The 22,294-nt window shown below is 38.7% G+C and overlaps 1 protein-coding gene across 2 annotated transcripts in view; it reads right to left on the minus strand.

Annotated features, from left to right (window-relative positions):
* Nucleotides 1–21,958, minus strand: part of LOC140148935 (phosphatidylinositol-3,5-bisphosphate 3-phosphatase MTMR14-like) — a 34,303-nt gene extending 12,345 nt beyond the window's left edge. For both annotated transcript variants that reach the window (XM_072171047.1, XM_072171046.1), the window contains exons 1-11: nt 21,701–21,958; nt 19,038–19,094; nt 18,404–18,501; nt 17,879–17,987; nt 7,615–7,690; nt 5,331–5,397; nt 4,306–4,425; nt 3,321–3,465; nt 2,651–2,725; nt 2,222–2,285; nt 461–546 (exon numbers count right to left, since the gene is read on the minus strand). In XM_072171047.1, the coding sequence (XP_072027148.1) occupies nt 461–546; nt 2,222–2,285; nt 2,651–2,725; nt 3,321–3,465; nt 4,306–4,425; nt 5,331–5,397; nt 7,615–7,690; nt 17,879–17,987; nt 18,404–18,501; nt 19,038–19,094; nt 21,701–21,799 (996 nt within the window). In that variant the 5' untranslated portion in view covers nt 21,800–21,958. The remainder of the gene's footprint in view (nt 1–460; nt 547–2,221; nt 2,286–2,650; nt 2,726–3,320; nt 3,466–4,305; nt 4,426–5,330; nt 5,398–7,614; nt 7,691–17,878; nt 17,988–18,403; nt 18,502–19,037; nt 19,095–21,700) is intronic.
* Between the last annotated feature and the right edge of the window lie 336 nt (nt 21,959–22,294).

The following is a 22,294-nucleotide window of genomic DNA, read 5'->3' on the forward strand; positions in this document are numbered from 1 at the left end:
TATTCTTTCTTTATTGAGGGTAACAACTTCAGTGACCAGCACTACTTTCCAAGCAGGCTCTCTCAGTCAATACAAAACATAATATAATATTAAGTATAATAGTACACAAAAGTGATGCAATATAAGATATACAAAAAAAAATGCAATCACAATTAGGAATTCATAAGCTATACATTTCAACATAAAATGAGAACATTTGTTTTGAATTGTCTCAAAGACATTATTTTCCATATCAGTTCTCATCATTGGTGATAAACTGTTCAAAATATGAGCAGCTCTGACGTGAAATGTATACATAATTAGTGTTGTATTTTGGAAAATCATGTGAATCATGTATAGAAACCTAAGCCTATCTTTGTTTTGTTATTCCTATACTTCAGTTTAAAATCTTGATCTGGTTTGACTTCTTAGGATAGTATAATATCAAAGTCAATATTTTAATGTATGAACTTGTACTTACGGCCCACAATGTTAACCTAAGCAGTGAGATGAACAAAGGCGTCCTATCCCAGCCTGATATACAATGTATTAACAGACCAACATCACCTGAAAAACAAAATATTTGAAACAAAATAAAATCATATCAAACTTCAATCATTTCAAAGCTGGATATCTTGAATGTGTTCCTCAAGCACAGTTAAGTAATCAAATCATTTATTCACATTATTGTTTATTTTTCTGGCACAGTAATTAAATCATCACCACTGACAATTACAGATTCAGACTCAGATATTTCTTTCAAATCTAAATGAATTACACACATGGAAGTGTTCACAAGTTCCAAGTTCCACTAAGATTTTATTAACTTTAAAATATTAAAAATGTTATTGGTAGCCTATATTGTTTTACACATCCGGTCTTCTTTACTATGTCACATATCATTGCATTCAGTCACAATAACTCATTGTGCAAGAACATATACAATTTTGAAAGCTGAACTTTGGTCCAGTCAACTCTCACAAAACATGAATAATGTGATCTACATTAGGTCATGCCTACTGCATTGTTTGAGAGTTGAATGGACTTAAGTACAACTTAAGAAACTGCACGTTTTCATACATAATAAGCCATTGTGATTGAATGCAATGTGCAACATTGTAAATTGGACCAGTTGTGTCAAACAAAATGTGCTACCAATTATTCTTATAATTTTACAATGTCACATATATCATTGCATTCAGTGACAATAGCTCATTATGTAAGAAACAAATGCAATTTTGAAAGCTGAAGTTTGGCCCAGTCAACTCTCACAAAACATGAATAATGTAATCTACAGTAGGTCATGCCTACTGCATTGTTTGAGAGTCGAATGGACTACAGTACAACTTAAGAAACTGCATGTTTTCTAACATACTAAGCCATTGTGATTCAATGCAATGTGTAACATTGTGAATTGGACCAGTTGTGTCAAACAAAATGTGCTACCAATTACTCTTATAATTTTTTAATTTGGAAGAAAATTTTGATTTATTCTAAAAAGTCTTGTTAAGAGTTACGATACCTGGAATCAAATGGTAACTGTAACTTTTTCCTTAAATTGTTCTTGATTTTTATCTTTCAAAATAAATTTCAACATTTGACAACCAACTGCCTCAGGCAAATGTCTCTTTCTGAAAAGCTGGACTGACCATGGTTATCTGATTCCCCATCTGGGACATATATATATTGCTCTTGGCTGTATGAAAACTAGTTAACTGTTCAATTCATGGACAGGGAAAGAATTCTTTAGGAACTAAAGCTTGTCAAGAAGAATTGCTGAAACTTGAAGGGACCTTAAAGGGGGTCTCCGGCAATCATAACATTGTGCCTTATATGTTAGAAAAATAATTATCAAACCACGAATCACATGGTTTTATTTAAAACAAACTCATATTGACCATAAAAGCGAATAAAACAGTCGGCTCTCAACACGCGATATTCAAAATTCCGCGCCCGAAATTGTCTAAGTGCAATGACGTAATGGTTACTTGTGCTCGATTGTCGTCAGCCTTCATTGTATTACTGGGACGTCATTGCACTCAACAATTTTGGCACCCGGGAATTTTGAATATCGCGTATTGAGAGACGGATGTTTTTATTCGTTTTTATGGTCACTATGAGTTTGTTTTAAATAAAACAACGTGATTCGTGCTTGATAATTATTTTTCTTACATATAAGGACGAATGTTGTGATTGCCGGAGACTTCCTTTAAGCCTAACATCACCACCCCTCACTACTCACCTTCTTTAACTATGTGTAGAAATAACTTCATCAAATTTTGTGTGAGTTGAACTAGATCCCATCCCTGTACAAGAGAAAACAGTAATGTATTAGTCATGAAAAACCAATGCATTTTATGCAGTCAGCAAGGCACAATTTAACCCATTTTTGTCAAGTTGCTTATCACAGCAGTAAATGGAGTTTCAGAAACAAAATGCTACATACATACTAACAAGTTTGTCAAACTTCCAATAAAATTCTTAGAGATTCAATCAGCATCTCCTAAATATGTTAAGAACAAATTTCTCATGTTGACAAGTGATACTATAGGAATTAGATGTTAAACCAAACTACACATGGTACAGTATAAACACACATTGAGATACTGGTAATTTTATGTATAGTCACTGCTGCTGCCATTAAGACATGCAACATATTCACTCGACTTACCCTGTAGCTCTTCCAGTCAATGCCTGTACTTGTTGCTATGTTTTCTGGGATGGAAAAATCTGCATCTACGTAATCCTGCAAAGAAACAACATATCAAGAATGTTGAGATTAGTTGTCTAATCTTAGAATCTATTAATCAACTTTAAAAAAAGGGCAAATGTAATGATTTATAGTGCACTACGCACAGGCACACACCACCTAAATGTTGATCCACAAGCCTCAGCACACTTTACAGGTTGTTGCTGACCACTATGGCCCCATGTCATTTCACAAACCATTTAACAACAACTCAGGGACTTTGCAGCTTAGGAGCACATAAACACAAGTTTGATAAATCAAACCAAATAATCACTAATTTTGAAGGCAAGAGCAAACCATACAAATACTGTCCTTGGGTACAGCCAGGGCTTGAATCTGGGACTCAGTGGTGCAAGGGGAGGGAACAAACGCTGCACCATGTTGCTCTCCCAGTTGAAATGAGTTTAGCTGAGTTAAAAAATATGACCTGATTTGATCCACTCAGACCAAAGTCATTGCCATTTCACACTTGCTCAGTACCTATGCTTACTGATGTTGAGATCTTTTTTTTTGGTCTACATCTCAACTGCATTTTTGCAGACTTTGCTCCAATTGGACCAGATCATGTCACAAATGGCCTTTCATTGAATACCTGACTCCAATCAAACTGCATGCCTTCTGCATTGAAGCCATTATCCCTATAATCTCTGAAGAATTCACAACCAGGATAGGGTACAGACAGAAGACTGAAATCAGCATAACGGTGCTCCTTGTCAACCTTCTCTGATGATGACACACTACAAAGGGTGAAAAACACATTTACTTGGTTACTTTAAAATCATTCAAAACACATTTAGCTATCAAACAATTTGCAAAACATTGCAGCGGATGTGTACCATTAGGCCAATCAAATTAAAAATCACCCACCACTAATTGTAACAGAAAATGGTGTTAAATCAGATTTGACCAACTTTGAAATTTCACCCCTGCATAAGCGGCCATTTTGGATTTATGCAAATTAGACACTGTTCCACTTCTTGGACTTTTGGGGACTTTTGATATTTTCTTTAATATACTTTTCTGAAATGAATGGTGATTAAATGGTTTCTGTTACAATTAGTGGTGGGTTAAGCCCTGATTTTCCTTAATTTGACTGGCCTATATTTATATGTACCTGTAAAAGTGTTCACATTTTTATATAGTTGATGAACTAGCTGCACAGCAGACAGATAATCATACCTTGTGAGAGTTTATTTGGTTCACACAAATTGTGAATTCAACACATGATGTACAATGCACAACCAGGTTCCATATATTTACAACTTTTAAGAAAATCTTGAGAAATAGCTAGAAATCCATGTTCTCATTTGTAAATGCTAATAAATAAAATTGTACAATAACATCCTGATGATGGATTGTTTAATTGCAGGCAAGGGAATTGAATTGGTCATTTGATGTGAAATAGAATGTATACATACTTTTACCATCCAAATTGACTTTTATGACCTCTTAGGTCAAATCAAAGAACATGATTTCACTTGACAAAACATGATAACACTGTACTGATCAAATGAATGAATCTATAGATACAAATTTTAGAAGAAAGAAATTCTGAAATCAAACAAAATGCTACTTACTTCATTCCAAACTTGACCTTCTTGTTTTCAACCATCAGATCTGAAATACAGCCTACAGACAGCATCTTAAGGAGTTTGATGTCTTGCCCTCGAAATCTGTCAAACAATGGCCACTCATTGCTGCAAATTAATATTTAGGCATAAAGTCTGTTTTATGGAATTGTTACATAAAGACAACTTATTTTATTGTTTACTTATTACAATTTTATATTCAGAACATGTTGTTTGTACATGAATAAGGGCTCATATTGAAATTCCCTTACACAGGAAGGTGTGCGCCATCCTGCAGCTTTCCTGTGCTAGCCTTCTTTTGTTAAAATCCTGGGCAGGGTGTATCACTGATGCATATAATCCATCCGTTTTATGACCGAGCTTTCCTGAGGCGCGCGCTTAGCGAGGGGAATCCTGCCTTCTTTCTGTGTGAAAACGTGGTAGGGTATTTCAATATGAGCTCTAAAAGAGAAATAATATTGCGCTTTTCAAACACTATGATCAGGACAAGCAGTTGACCAGTGCAAAAGATCTTTGTGCAAAATAGTGTAGTATTAGATAACAAAGTAAACAAACAATAACTATTTAAAGGAACACTCCAGCAATCACAGCATTATGCCTTATATGACAAAAAAACAATTATCAAGCACAAATCACATGGTTTTATTTAAAACAAACTCATATTGACCATAAAAAAAATTATACCAGCCGGCTCTCAACAATTGTCCGAAATTGTCTATGGCAATGACGTCATGGTTATTTGTGCTCAATTGTTGTCAGCCTTCATTGTGTTACTGGGACTTCATTGCCACAGTCAATTTTGGTGGGAATTTTGAATATCGTGTGGTGAGAGATGGCTGTTTTATGGTCAATATGAGTTTGTTTTAAATAAAACCACATCACATGATCTATGCTTGAAAATTATTTTTCTAACATATAAGGCATAATGTTGTGATTGCCGGAGTGTTCCTTTAAACATGATCAAAATTTGGTGCACTACATGTAACAATATTATTTTGTGAGTTTATTCTTACCTTGGTGGAGGTCTGGGTGGTGGTAAATCCTCTTCAGATGCAGAGTCATTTCCAAGACTACCCCCACCTATGGAGAAAAAAGATAGTCAAAATGGAAATTATAAGTTCTGATAACATGAGTAGTTTTGTATCTTAGGTTGTACATGTATTCAGGGTTCGAATTCAGCCAATTTTTTTGCATCGCAGTTTGTGCTATGCAAAACACATGTTTGCATAGCAGTATAGCACTTTTAGCTATGCATTTTGGAAAAGTGCATAGCAGTTGATGGAAATTGCATCGCATTTTGCGATGCGATACCGTCGAATTCGATCGCTGCATGTATCTGATCATTTAAGATCATGAAAGATTTCAGAAATATGGTGAGATTGTCAATACATCTGAATCTGAATTTCAACATGTCTTTACCATCTACAATTCCCACCTAGCTATCCATGTATCCAAGTATGTAAGTGGAGCAGAGTGACTGCTTAAATTATACTTAAAATTGAAATAACAAAGGAACTGATTGCTTGCACAATAATAGTTTTGAGGGAGGGCTATATTTGATTTGCTAGAATCAATTATAGGTTTTGGCTAACATAATTTACTCAATATATTGTCAATTCCCATTTCCTTCAACTTGTAAATTATAGAGGTGTGTGTTTGACAAGTGTTGTGAAAACAACATATCCAACCAGCAAAATGAGGACAATGTTCACAAGTTTAACATTTAAACTGTAAAAGAACATGATTATCAACTGCAGTTTGATTTTGCCTAATAAAATCAGAGATGAAAGTGGCCTGAAGAGACTTTGTCGGAAAAAGCACACGGATTTGGGCTATAAAAATGCCTCAAAGTGGGCTGAAAACAATAAAAGTGCAGAAATTTGGCCTGAATCAAGCAAATGCCTAAAAACTTATGTCTCTGTAAAATTTGACATACATGTACATGAGGAATAAAATGGGTTGGGTAAAGCTGAAACTGATACAGCACTGGTTAGTGTATATGACAACCTCTGTATTTCAGATTTACAATTTTTGGTGAAACTGAGGGACATTCTTCCAGTTTCATACATAATGTTCATGTGAAGGAGTAAGGACCAAATATTGCTACATATAGAGGCAGACACATACATGCCATTTATCATATGCCCAACAGTTCATGACCCAACATATAAACAACAGTAATAAATATTATTGTTGACTCAACAAAGCAAATAATTCACCCAAGTGGTTACATGTAGACCCATCTAGTTGCTTATATCACCAATGACGTTATGAGTCTAAACAATTACGTGTTGAACAAAGTTTAGTGTTAACAGTAGCTTTATCAGAGGATGACTGATAAAACAAATCTCTATTCTGATGTGATTTTATGATAAGCTCAAATGTTTTGCCACATGCTTTTTACAAATTATGCACATTACTTAGCACCCAGCGCGTACAATTTGCACAAAGGTCCTATGCACACGCTTGATGTCACACACATACTACGCGAAGACTACATTTGAAAAGGATTTCAAACACGATTTTAGTAAACACATGTTTGTGGATCTATGGTCTAAGCGACTTCACATTTACATGAGGCTATTTTATTACTGTTAACAATTTTATACCACTACCATCATCCACCTGCCATTTATATTAGCCCCCCTCCCTTAAAGTCTAGATGAGCTGAGTAAATCAGTAAAACCACAAAATTCTTTACAATACTTATAACATAATTTTTACACAAAAAATTAATTGGTCAATTTCTACGAGACAAATAAGGACCACAGTTTTAAGCAAAACAAACATGTGAGGCAGCTTTGAGACCCGGTTTGAGACATGTACTGTTTTGCCTTAAAGTGTAATCAGTATCAGTCTAACGTGCATTCAAAATCATATCCAATTTTGCACATAACTATGGTTTGCATAATCTTGCTCATCTTAAACAATCTCCTACACAGGGGGTGCAGATTTCAAATGGAGTCACCTATCCAGGTAACCCCATTTGAAATCTACATCCCCCTGAATGGGCGATTAAGGTCATGTCTCAACAGGAATAGGCTTATGCATATGATATAGGTTACAGCTAAAACATTGGCTCACAGCAATATAAAAATAATTGGCAGCTTCAGGAATTGTAGGAATAGCTTATAGGTGGTTGGTTGCATAGTATAGCTCAACAATACATGAAAAATGCACAAATCTGATCTGATTTGTCAGATTTTCTGCAAATAAATGACAGTGCCATTAGCTAAAATCCATTCCTCAGTAATTTGCTTTTGCATGAAATAAATCCAAATCTTAATACACACTTACCTGAAAAGAAATAATCCAAGCCTGATCTGCCATAGATCTCAGGACCACCAGACAGTGTAGCTGACCTACAAATGTGCTGTCAAGCAAACAAGTAAATATCAGAATTAGTTTAAACTTAATCACTTAAAGCCACAGTTGACCAGTAGACTGACCAGTAAATACCAGTTGTAAACCTACTAATTCATATACATGCTTTCATGGTGAAATATAAAACCTACTCATATTACTATCTGGCCTGTTGTCTTTCCCTGTGAAATTAGCTTTCCAATTTGGGCCTAAGCTGTAAAATTAGATTTAACTTTCAAACATTACACCAAAGTCACTTATATGCTGCTAGTATTGGTGATTCTAGCTACACTGTAGTTCTTTTCAAATCAACAAAGAAAGTACTTAAGTTAATATTTAGTAGCAATAAAATTTGATTATTTGTGTGCCTCTTATTATTCTTTCAGTCAATTTAAAATGAAGTTTGTAGCAATGCAACAATAAAACACAACAAAACAGAGATATTTTCAACAGTTGATTGGGTAATACAACTGACAGTGGTTGTATCTCCACAGTGTATATTAATGTAACACACTAAGTTGAACTAATAATGTTTCACATTTTTGCACACTCCAAAGGTCAACTGCAAAATAACAAACTGAGTGTATTCTTATCATATCGCAATGAAAGATCTCATTTCACGAAACTGTTAATAAATTTCATCTTGATATCTATATTCAGTTACATTTTTATTGGCTTGGATTGCTGGATCGACTACAACTCTAAACTCCAAGAAAGCCTCCAAAAGGGCAGCTTATAATAATTAATATAATATCTATTGGGGTACAATGCGAATTTTGTAGGATAGGATAGGATAGGATAGGAAGCTTTATTTCACCACGGAGGCCCAAATCAACAAAGTTGTTCTTCCTTGGGGCCATGACATAACATAACATACAAAATATTAATAAACAAAGTACAAATAAAATTTACATCATCATAAAATTGATAGATTTAAACAACAGTTAAAAATATACACTTTTAGCATTATTTTTGAAAATATGTAAGGTCATGGATTTTTGAATAGTTTCATCTAAATTGTTCCAGATGATTCCACCTCTATATGATAAACTACGTTTCTTATAATCTGTCCTCGGTTGAGGGATCTTAACATTAAATTTACTCTGGCGAAAGTTGTAATGATTCTCTGGAATTGAAAATATGTGAGTTAAATACGGAGGTGACAAGTTATTCAAAATCTTATATGTTAAAACAGAACAATTGTACTGCTGCCTATTTGAAACTGGTTTCCAACCAAGTTGATCAAGAACTATATTACTAGATGTGTCCCATTTAGCATTACAAATTATACGTGCAGCCCTGTTTTGGATAATTTGTAGACGTTTTGCTACAGAAATACCACAATTTCCCCAAACAATGTTACAATATTCTAGATGAGGCAGAACAATTGAATTATAAACCATCTTCAAAATATCTTCAATGAGGAAATTAGATCTACATTTTTTAGCATGAACATTCCTTTGAGAGCTTTTTTACGCACAGTATCAATTTGTTGGTTCCAAGACAAAGTATCATCAATAATAACACCAAGGTGTTTGCTCTCTTGCACCCTCTTAATATTAACACCATTTATATGAACATGGACATCTGCATTATTAATATCTTCTCTTACTGAATGTAACCTTTGTCGTATGAGAATACGAGGATACAAGAATCGGATTACTTCCTCCAGCATGGTGCACATCATTCTGTGAATATATTCAAACAGAACCAGTACTTCAGGGGTTAACATCTTCAAAAACAGAATACGAGCTACATGTGTGGCTTTTTTTATAAGGGACCAAGGGCTTAACATCCCTTTTGAAAGACGGAACACTCTCAGGGCAAGTTACCCAATTTCAAATGTACCATGGGGACAGTGAAAGTTTGAATTGAGATTTCACATGTTGCTGATCGAATTCATCAAGTCAATCCTACAGCAAGTCGCCATCGCTGGGGACTGAACCTGGGACCTCATGCACCGGAGGCAAGAACCCTTAAACATTGCGTACAATGCTCACTCTATAAATCAATAATATTTCATAAAATACCTTCACAAGTTACAAGTTAAAAGTTTCAGTTGTAATCTTGCTTCGTCCAACAATAGGCAGGGGTGCGATTGGTGCTTTTTGAAAAAAAAACCAAGGCAATGAAATTGCGAAGCGGAGCGAGCGAAGCAAGCGGAGCTCTCGCCTGTTGCGGCGGGGGGTCCAGGGGCCCGCTCAAGGGCCCCTGGTTGGGTGCAGGGGCAAGGCCCCGGTGGGGGTCGAGGGGGCAAAGCCCCCCGAAGCCAGAGGGGTTTTACACACTTGAGCACCACTGGAGATGCAATTTCATGGGGTAAAATGCAAAAATGAGAAACTGTTAAAATACTTCACTTTATAGTATAAAAACATTTATTATACTGCGAATACATACTTCCAGTATCATATCATTCACATACACATGAGAAATTGCATCACCATTTTTGCACAGTACAGTGTGTCTATGAATCATCCAGTCAGGGTTCTAAGGAATTTTCATTTTAAAATTGGAGATTTTCTCATATCTGGAAACTGAAAATTCGGAAATGTGACATCTCTGTTAAGCATTTAGCTCTTGGTCCAGGGCCACTCCAAAAGCGACAAATTTTTTTTTTTTTTTTTGAAAATCCGGAATTTATTTTTAATCCCAAAAATCCGGAAATCCAGAAAAATCACACCCCTGAATAGGTATACATCAAGCTGCCAAGATTAAATTTTGTATTTGTCCATTAAACTAGGGATGACCAATGAACCATCAACTTGATTAGAACACTCCCATAGACATGCAGGGAGCTCAACTGTGCACTGCTTGCACAGACATTTCTAAATTGATCTCATTCTTTTATTTTTCAATATTTTTCTGTAAAAATTGGGGAAGTTAATGCCAATTATATTTTGTAACTATCTTGCAAATTACAGCAACATAACTTATTTAATTTTCCTGTAAGTGCGAATCAAAATTGGTCCATCACCACAGTGCGCTTAATTGCCAGTCGCTGAGTTCAGCACTGCTCAAGAATGGCACAAAATATTCATGTCAATAATTTCAGGTGAAAAACGTGGCCTACTGAGCTGAAATTTGGCAGAGTTGCCACTAATACCTCTATCATACCCTCTGTACAAAGGTTAAAATATTGAACAAGTAGATCTCGAGTTAAAAATTAAATCACCAGCTTCCCTTTGGAATTTTCATATTCCTTTCGAATCATGCTAAGAAGACACCTTTCTGAACATAAATGTGAAGTTTCGTGCTCATTTGATGTATTTTTCACCTGATTTCAACCCTAAACATTTTCTTATATTTATACCATCTGCACTGACTTGCTGCTATACACGCACAGGAGCTGTATTTTTAAAATACGCGCCTAATCAATAATGAGTCTTTCACTCCATTGTTAAAGTATTGTGCTCCCTGTGGCATATGGAGTGACCAGGCCCTGGAGTGTGATGGTTTTGTAGCACATGACAGTATTCATTCAAGCCTATCAAGGTCAGTTATTAGCCACTTGCTGAATGGCTGGGCATTATCAGCTATCAAAGAGATACCTTATGCTGCTGCCAATCACAATAGAGGTTAAACATTTTGTTAAAACCCCAGAAGTGATATCAGGACAAAGCTGTGCATGTTGGTACTTGCGCCAATAAAAGGATTAGGGATTAATCTAATGTGATAATCACAACCAGGCACATGTAGCTTCCACGAGTGCAGAGACAGAGAGCGAGAGCCCATCCAGGCTCAGTGCACCTTAAGGGCACACAACTATGAATCAACTGGCGTAACTACCTCTTTCTCTCTTTTTGTTTTTTTTAAGAAAAAAAAAGGATCACTTTCCTCACAAGGAAGTGAGGATAACACTACTAAACAACTACTACTACTAACAACTGACTTGCAGAAACCAACTTATGTGAATGAAGACACTGTTGGTTTAGAACACTCAAAATAGGCAATGTGCCAACAGTCAATAACATCAACAGTTCAAGAGTCTTTTTGTCTGCAACGACAAACTGACATTCAACATGAATGTAAAATGGTTCAAAGTTCAAAGAAGTAAACGTCAGTTCCAGAGTTTTCTTTTAGAATTACAAATGACATACGTAAATCAGTTCAAAGTTCAATGAAGTGACCATATAGGAGGACACCGATGATGGATTAATGTCATAGTACACAGTGACCTGTCCATTTAGTTTAACACATAGTCTTTCAGGTGCTCAGGAAGTTTTGCGAGGGGCGGGAACGCCTTTGTGTGAGCAATGGTGGCATGATCTCAGGGCCAACCATACTAGCTTGGGGATACTTTCACTAACCTCACTGCTGTTACCGGTACATGGATTAGACTGTGCAACCAAACCGGAGGTATTGCTGGAGCTATGACCGCTATCGCGCAAGGGATCGCGAGGATCTGACTCAGAACTGGGGTGCGAGTGAGTAGCATTCCTGGGCAGGGGGGCACAAGTAGCAGGTGTGGACAACTCGCCAGGTATGAAAGGAGGCTCTGGAGGAGTACATTCAGGGACCACTTCAACAAACTCGGAATCCTCGGTGGGTGGAGACGACTTGGGAAAGGGACGAGAATCCAGGTCAGGATAATACTGGACCTTAAAGCACTCAGATTTCTTGATACGATAAGAAGTATTCAAGCTGAGAACCCACAAATTTGCGGATGTTGCACCATGGGCCTTCGATAGTAGTGACTAAGTAGCGATCTCTAGCATGAGATTTCTTGCGATCTGAGTAGAGGTAGACAAGATCACCAACCTCCAACTCTGCTGCTGGGGAGGCAGAGGCTAATGGGGCCTTTGAATGAGCACTGTGTGGGTGGTTGGCTTTTCGCAAGGCATGCTGGGCCTGAATCATTTGACAATCAGTGAAAGGAACCTGCTCATTGGTAAACTGGTCTCGCTGAAACCACATCTCACGGGCTGAAAGACCTCGGGATCTGATGCAGTATTAAGGGCTGCAGTAGCAATGGCAAGTGATAAGGCTGTAGCCAGACCACCTGTAGAATCTTGTCTGAGCAACTCATCTTCAAGCTCACGAATGGCTTTCTCAGCAACAGGATTCTTGTTATTATTTTTAATACGACCGATCTCAACCGATAGATGGTAACGTGTGAGAAGTTTGTCATTGGCGAGTCGAACAAACCCTGGTGCTGGGTCAGTACGAATGACTGCAGGGGGCCATCAAGTGGACGAAGTTCTATGCACAATTGAATCAGGGCATCACGCAAGCGTGCCATGTTGTTCATTCTCGACAATGCAAGAAGCTGTGTAGGACGGTGAGGTTTCGCGCAGCACAAGGACTAGCTGGCGGCTACGCTTCAGGATATCAGCTGCAAAAGAAATGCCAACTGCATCGGGAGGGTCACTTGAGGACTGCTCGATCAATGTCTTAGGGGCATTGGACAGAGAAGCACACTGGTGACAAGTTGATGTCACTTGATCAATAGCCTTGTCCATATCAAGAGCATAAAAGTAACGCTGGGTCACCAAACTGAGCTGATGTTTGGCGGGATGGTCAAGTTGGATGTGCAGGGCAGTGAGAAGACCATTTAAGACCTGTCTTGGAACAACAATACAATCGCGAGTTGGGGACAATGGTTGATCACGACGAACAACAAGTAGGCCATCTCTAGCGATAGATGCAACCTGCAAATAGCGCTTCACATCTTTGACAGAAGTAGCTTTCTTTGAAGGGCGAGTGCCCTGAACTAGATGAGCATGTGTTCGTCGCAGATCCGGGCATTCCTGCTGAATAGCATGCCAGGCTGCTTTGCTGGCAAAGGGAGCTTAGCTTTCCGGACAGAATGTCATGTGCGGAAACACGAAGGACAGTTGCTTCCTCTTCACGTTTGATAAAGGAGCATATTTGACAAGTGGGCTCAGTGCAGTCAGGGGCATTACGACTAGCAAAGTCTGAGGGGGTGTTAGCTGATCCTGCAAGATGGCGAACAGATGCTTGGAAACGACTGACAGTGGAGAGGAATGTGGACACGCGAGGACTGGCTGAAAACTCACCCCGCAGAGCTTTTCATATGCCTGAACACAAGGTTTGCTGTCAGTGAGGATACATGTCTTGTGTTTGGACTGAATAACATAGGGACTGAAGTGCTTGGTGGAGGCAGAAATAGACAGCGCCTCAATTTGCTTGAGGGTAACCATGTTGGCTGTCGATCACGCAATTTAGCACTGAAGAACCCGGCGAGGAAGAGTTTGTCATTGCGGGAAATATACAATGTCGACCCAATGCTATGTTTCTTCACGGATCCATCAGTAATGATCCAAAGCTGATCATTGGGATGGGGAAGTGTGACTGCCCTAGCGGAAGACAGTGCTGCTTGAGCCTTGTGAAAAGCAGTATGCAGACTATCAGACCATGTAAGCTCTTCAGTTGATTGGTGCCCTGCAATAGCATCATCTAATGGGGCTACCAGACTGGCACAATTCTGAATGACACGGGCCAGAACCTTGTATGCACCGATGAAGGACCGCATGCCACCAACTTTGCTTGGAGGCGAGCAGCTGGAAAGTGTGGCGATGCTATGGGGGCTAGCACAAAGGGTTCCATTTGACCAAATCCAACCCAGAATTACTGTCTTTTGGGGGCAAATGACTGTTTTGGAAGCAGAAAGACGTAACCCAGACTTAGACAAAGCTTGCAAAACTTGACGCAAATTCTCAACAAGTTCATCCACAGTATTACCACCACAGTACAAGTCATCAGCGAGTTTTGCTACGACACCTTTCTCTAAGAGGTCACCAAGGACACGACACATCAGTTCCTCAAGGGCTGTTTCAGAACCTGGCATACCCATGGCACACCGTGTATACACACGCACCCACGAAAGGGAGTTGCAACACCACAGTATTTCATGGACTCATGGGATAAAGGGATTTGGTAGAAAGCACTAGTCAAGTCAGTGGCAATCAAATACTTCCATTTGGCAATTGAGCATAATGTTGAGTCCACATTGGGCATTAGAGAGGGTTGTGGCTTGCTATATCTACCGACATCAGCAAATGCAGTAACCAGACGAAAGCCTCCATTAGGCTTCTTGACAAGAAAGGACGGGTTAAGGTATTCGACACACACACCGACATCTTCAGGTCTAGCAAAGGCGCCTGCTTTTTCAAGCTGATCAAACTTTGATTGCAACTCTTGGAGTTTATCCTGTGCATACAATGGGAGGCGACCTTTGCGTTGGGGGTTGGACCGGTCCCATATTAACCACAGATTTGAAAGGGCCGACAGCACCATTGTAACCTGGGAAACTAGGGTCAAAAACCTCATCGTACTCATCGAGAAGACTGCGGAAGTTGGATTGCTCACAAGTGCCAAGTATACCATCTGGGTCAAGGGCAACAGCAGCTGAGTAGTTAACCGGTGAACTGGGCTTTGGGACATTGACTGATGCTGCTGCAGCAGTGTGTGATGGCTTAGAAGTTAGTGATGGTGAAAAAACAGTGTGTATCTGGCCAAGATGTTCATGCTTTCTGATGACAAGTGGCACACCAGTATTGTTGGGAATGCGAACCCTGCCTGCAATACTTGTGATTACATCAGGCTTGGGCCAGGCTTGTTTGGGCGGTAGGAACCTACCGAGCGGGGTATCAACACGGGCTCAATGGCAAAAGTAGCATCTGATTCAACGATGTCTGCAGGGAGATTTACCTCAACGTATGAGCCTGGCCATATGGTAGTGTTTTGAGAAGGTCCACGAAGTATATGGGCACGACGAACAGTGTGCTCGGATTTGGGGCTCTTGTTGGCGCCATAAGTGATAATTGTACCATCTGTCAAGATGATTTGGTTCTTAGCAGGGCGAATTGCGACATCATTGCATTTCATGAAGGGAATACCTGCAAGGATTTCTTCGTCAAGGTCTCTAACAACTAGACCTTTAGTGACAAAGGAGTGTCTGTCACGAGTAAAGGTGAGGGTTGTTTCCCCAACGGCCTTAAGAGGGGATGACCCATCAGCTTGACGGGCAGACTGCGAACTCTGATGAATGGGGCATCCTAATCGTTGGACAGTGTTTTCGCGAATGAGATTACCAGTGGATCCACTGTCAATGGTGATGCGGACCGCATGGTGCTTGTGGAATGCATCTACATAAGGAGACTGATCAACATGAATTCGCAGCGCTGTCTGAACATTGGGCTGCGCACTAAGGTCAGATTGGTCAACAAAGGCGCATGCTAAATCTGAGGAGCGCGGGCCAGGTATTTTCTGTCCTTTTCAGGGAGGTACGAGCACTCGCTTAAGAAATGCGCATGGTCATGCCGACCAGCTTGCTCACACAGAGGGCAGGATTTACCAAATGATTTCTTAGCTTTCAATTTAGGCATCGGTCTCACGCTGACTACTAGATGCGCATGCTGCGAGCAGCATCGTTTGAGCTCAGCTCATCCAGGAGCGAATCCAGAGCTTGAGAAATTTCGGCTTTGATAGAAGCCAAGGTGCGGATCTTAGCTCTGTACCGTGCCGCTGCTTTACTAATCGGGGCAGATCAGGGTTTATAAGACACAACCACGTTAACACTACAAAGTTTTCGAGTGTAGGCGTAATCTCCTCATCTTCATCGATGACTTGGTCATGGTGACTGATGCCGCCTCCTTCACGCATGAGGTTGTCTTCGGTGAATGCTACTAGACGCTGGTACAAGTCCTCTGGCCGTTCATCAGGGCCAAGGGTAATATTGTTGAACTCTAGGAAGTGGCCACCTGTTGTTTGGAAGCCAAAATGGAGACGGATGGCTTGCCATATTTGTTTCAGGCTGGTGCAGTTTTTGAGTATTGTATTTCGTGAGATAATTGGACAATAGTTGGCTATTTGTCCAAGCATAAGCTCCAATGCAGCATTTTTCTGGACTGCTGTTTTCCTTTGGGCTTCCTGTATGTCCTCACCGTCGTTAGTGAGACCTCGAAGAGGGGAAGTTTTTGACTTTTTGCCCCATACCGCTCCTTCGACCAAGTAGGGAGAAAAGCTTGGGTCTAATGACAGTGTATACTGGAGGTTATGTTTCCAGCTTTCAAATGAGTTTATTGTTTCGTTCTTTGTTAGAGGCCATTGCTTGGCGCATACGATGTGTTGTGGCCATTGCTGATTGTTTTTACACTCGTGTATGTGAACCAGAATAAAAGCTAATATGCAGCCTTGCAGGCTTAAGCTTACTGTTTTAAGCTTACTGGTCGCTCACAGTCTTGTGAAAGATCACACATTTAGGGTTCAAGATGACCACCAATTTCGTCAGGAAGGTCAGCTGAGAGACTTCAGAGATGACTGGTTCGAATCCAAGCTGTCACCACGCCAATAAAAGGATTAGGGATTAATCTAATGTGATAATCACAACCAGGCACATGTAGCTTCCACGAGTGCAGAGACAGAGAGTGAGAGCCCATCCAGGCTCAGTGCACCTTAAGGGCACACAACTATGAATCAACTGGCGTTGATTGTTTGGATTCCTATGTTGAAAATCCCTTGTAGTACATTAGTATTTTTCTTATGTGTAGTGTATATTGTTGTGGAAAAAAAGTTCACCTGGACTTTTGATTTTGTGCCACTTTGGCCATTATGGATGATTTTTGGCAAATGTTTTCTAAAAGCATGATTTCAGTGCCTCGGTTTGAAAAAATACTTAATGCTATTGAGTAGTAAAGTGCCATTTCATAAGAAAACCCCTTTGATACTTTCACAATATGCTTGTTTCATGTTTGCATATATATTAAAATAAAGAAATATAAAAAGGTAAATATATGCTTATACCAATTTTGCTCACATTGCTATATTTAGACTTTGTCAATTTATTTCGTTCCAATGACCGGTCAGAATGGGAAACTTTGAAAATTCATAATTCGACATGTTTTTGACCGATTTTGACCATTTAACCACCAAAATACTTCTGTTGATGAGTTCTTTCCAGAAAACAATCTTTTGTAGCAATAGGGGCAACATGAAATTATGATGGTCATCCCTAATTAAACACCCAGGCCGCTTAACAAAATCATTTTTTGGTGGGCGCTTATTTTTTTACATTGTTTAGGCCAACAAGGCTTAAAAAGGCCCAAAATATTCATCTATCATCATCAGTGTGTCATATGTTTCAGACCGTGATTCAGATTTGCATGGGCATCAGTTTGCTTGTTGTAAAGTCACTGGGTGGGTGCTTATAGTGGCATAGGCGGCTTGGGTAACTTACCTTTCCATCGTAAAGAATAACAGGCACTACAAATCGTTCTCTACATCGGGCAAAGCGAGATTTGAACATGAGATCTCTCAGCTTAGCTATATCATACAGACTCTCCACTCTGGAAAATATAAGGATATGATAGATTAGTAACATGTACAATACAGGTTATGCTTGGTTCATGGTAACAATCAGATTTGAAGCTCAAAGTTCAAGACCAACTATCAAAAGAAAGAAATCTCATTTTAAGGGACATTAATTTGCAACTTAGGCAGTGAAAGTACTAGTATGGAAAGATTTTTTTCTTGTTAAAATCAATTTATCTTCTTTGCAATGATGCATGGACAGTGGTCACCAAAAGCCCAAACTATAATTGATCTACAATGTAGCATCCAGAAAGTTATGCACTATCAAATGTATCAAATCTTCTAAGATTGTGACAGTTTAACATGTTGACATATGCATGGTTATAATAATTTTTTGTGATCTTGCTGGCTTCTCTTCAGTCATGTCATAGGTGAAACCTTGAGCTCTTACCGTTCCTCATTGATTTGATCAGCTACCAGTGCATATTCTAAAATGACTAACTTCCCTGGGTAGTGGCCGCATAACTCCCCATTCACATTGTAAATAACCTGAAAGACAAATCAATGCATTTTCAACATTATTGATTATTCTTGAATCAAATTAAATATTAAGCCTGGATTTTCAATTTCAGGATTATGAATACACTGTACATACAATGTAGTATCATTTAACCTTCTATTTGCGTGCTTTAAACATGAATGAGGTGTTGCAGAGTACACATCTGTTGGATAACAGAGAAGTACATGTACTAATTGTACTTGCATGTACATGTATGTTAAGAACTCAAATCTTAAGCAGGGAATCAATTATTTTAATTTTTACATAATGATGCAGATTTACCTGGACACAAAAATGGTCAAGAGGGAGTGGCATAACTTTACAGCCAATTTAACATAACATAATTTGAAAACAGGAAAGTAGACACTCTTAATGATGCCATGCATCTGGATGCATGAAATAACATGTGTTCTGGAAGATTTCTGGATGCATGAGTCTGTTGACTGTGTATTGCTGAAAATATGCTAAATTAGTTGTTAGCATTCATTAAACAAAAGTGGTTTCATGACTTGGATTTAATACTTACTGAATATCTATAATCCTTTGCAAAGAGAGCAAGACATTTTCTTTCAATAGTTTCTATCTGTAATGAAACATAATTTGTATAATAATTGCACTTCAGATATGATGTATTGCACTACAGTCTACCAATAATAACAACAACATTCATTACGTAAATCATGATGTAAGTAGCTGCTTACTCTGGGCACAATCTTTTTTGGCAAACAGGAAGGATTAGGGAATGAGATAATAAGGGGTATATTTAAAAATAAATCCAGAATACTAGCTCACATAAACTCAGGAAATCTGGATGAATCCATCACAGTAAAAAACAACAAAATACACAATTTAGAGATCAAAATTGTTGCCACTGATGAATGTGTATTTTGACATTAAAATTTATATATTTTTTTATAAAGATCATGCTCCATAAATCAGCATTATTAGGGATTTTTGATGGAGACTGCAATGGCAATTTTGTCAGGATATGTACAGTACGAGTACGGTATTGTACTGTTTAAACTTTTAATCACAAGAACATTCAAGTATTTTGACAAATTAAACCTGCTTTACTAGACTGCTATACATGTACAAGAACTTTGTTCACTGTACTTCACCCCAGAGCAACAAAACTCATCACGAGCCTACATGTACCAAGTTACAGTGAGCTGAAAGTCATCTGGAAACAAGAAGCCAGAGGTGAGCTGACAGAAGCATTCAAGATTCTCAATGGCCTGGAAGGGTTCTTTTATCTTGGGATTTCCACAGCAAGGTCGTGTTTACCTATTCATCTATCACATATTATAAATGCATGGAAAATCATATGTGATATATGAAGAGGTAAACATTAGTTAATGGTTTGCATATATTTAGGATCAACAAACTGAAATTTTATCGTAAATTAACTGTGATTGGTCCTAGCTAGCACTTCAGAATATGTCCAGTGGTTCTCTTAAGTCGCCAAATACTTCTTTAAATTAAATTTTTATATTTATTACTTTTTTACCGATATCGGATCGGATATCGGCCGATATTATAAAAACAATATCAGATCGGTAGACAAATGGCATATCGGTTGAGCCCTAATTGAGTAGATCAACAATTGTTACTAGTTAGTTACATAGTATATATATTCTTGAGTAGCAAGTCTTGCCATGGGATGGTACAACTACAAGTCCTGCCAAGTGAAGAGAGTACACCAGAAAACCTGGCTCAATGACTAAGATTTTTCAAGAACTGGAATACTCGAAAAGAAGGATACTGAACCAGCTCACAAGATGGTCAAAGCTCATGAATCGATGTTAGACGGATGAGTACTTGACTCAGAATACCAAGCTTTATACCATACGGCACCAACCCAAGTTCAATCAAAAAATGTTGAACCAGGTTTAATATAATAGAACTCCTTCTTTCCATCCAGGCACAACCCAGATACCTGTTGTAAACACAACTAGCTTCAACTTCAAGGAATTCAACCCGAGTAAATGTAAAAGAAGCAGAGACCCAGTTGTTGCAACCTACAATATGCTTGGTGTCGACTTGGAAAATACTGACACTTAGTATTTAGACATCCAGATCCAAAAAGACCTTCGCTGGAACCCTCAGGTTGACCATGCTACTGGAAAGGCCACTGTGAAATACTGAACTTCATCAGGAGAAACTTTTACATGTACCATACGGGGGTACTCCATCCTCCAATACAGAGAAGTTCTATATCATACGTTTGTCTGCCCATATCTAGATTATGCCTGTTTCTGAGCAGCTAGATTTGTCACCAATACATGACCGTGACTCCAGTATTTCTTCCATCATAAACAGTGTCCGAAATAAGGAAAATCTGGAGGTTATCCCGAGGTTAAACTAAAGCATAAATTCTGCTTGTCCTCAATACATTTTGGTTGTCCCCACAATGTGTCATACTTTTGGAGGTAAAATATAGTGATTGTCCAGGGGATAAGTACATATAGCTCAATATGGTTGTCCCCAGTGATTTTTGGACATGTATCTCCCGGCCGGCAGCGCAATGCCTTAACCGCTCGGCCATCTCGCCCTCGTTTCATGTTTGCTATTCATACACTCTTATATCAAAGCAGCCAATCAGAAAAGCTGTTAGAAAAGTACGAAACATGCATTGATTGTGTATATTGTGCACTCCGTGTACTACGCTGCAGTGTTTCTCGCGCGTTCGCGTGCGTAAGATTGATTCATTTTTCGGGCGGGTTGATGCATTTAGATTTGGTTCTGTTTTCCAACATTTTAGTGATAATTTGTTATATAAAAAAGGTAAAAATCACGTGTTTTTTTCTTCTCGTGTATGAAATAGATTAATAAACTTGTATTACTTATTGCTCGAGAAATTGGACAAAATAATGCACTTGTGCTGATGTTGATCCGTCTAATGCACTCCCCCCCTTCGGGGCTCGTGCATTAGACGCATCAACATCAGCACGCGTGCATTATTTTGTCTAATTTCTCTCCCAATAAGTAATACGCGTTCATAAACATAATATAATATAAGTAACAAAACATAACATGTTTAATGATCTTAACTGTAGCTCCAGCATCAGAAGCTGCTACTTTTTACATCTTAAACATGTTAAAAGACAAGAAACAAGGAAGACGAACATTGGATTTGTACGGAAACTCATGCATGCATGAAGTTGATGAACTGGGGAAAAGGAAGCTTACCTTGCTGCTGTTGTCTCGAGCCCGATACGGTGTTCGGGAAAACAAATCCAACAGCTGGCTTAATTCCTCATCGCTCACCAGTCCCTGTTGCTCCCCCATTACTGCAGTTGTGTCGGACTGAAATTATTTAAAATTGCAATCACAACACAGCGATAATGGGCACTAACAACAAAAATACGGTAGTAGCTTTAGAGTTCCTCCTGTCACACAGCCTTTACAACAATATGATCACATGCATGACATTGTACAGGTCCTGACATCGACATCGATGACGAATAGCAAACAGCACAAACAGTGTTGCTACAAATGTTCAGCCTGACTCCCGGGTCAAATCACACAAAACTCGTCTAATTTTTTCTTAACCATTGCTTTATGATATATAAAACCACCAAAAATCGCGGAACCAATGTCGAAAATTATCTTATTTTGTTCTAGATAAGTGGTTTCGGTGAGAATGGAAACTACTGGAGTGGAAATGGTTTTAAACGTTGGAAAATGATCGTCAAAAGTTGCCCAATTGGGCTACCTAATTGAGGTTTTGCTTGGTAGCAAAATCAAAACTCTACCCAGTGAGTGCCAATTGGTGGCGCTATT

This window comes from Amphiura filiformis, chromosome 3 (genome assembly GCF_039555335.1).
Source record: "Amphiura filiformis chromosome 3, Afil_fr2py, whole genome shotgun sequence".
NCBI lineage: Eukaryota > Metazoa > Echinodermata > Ophiuroidea > Amphilepidida > Amphiuridae > Amphiura > Amphiura filiformis.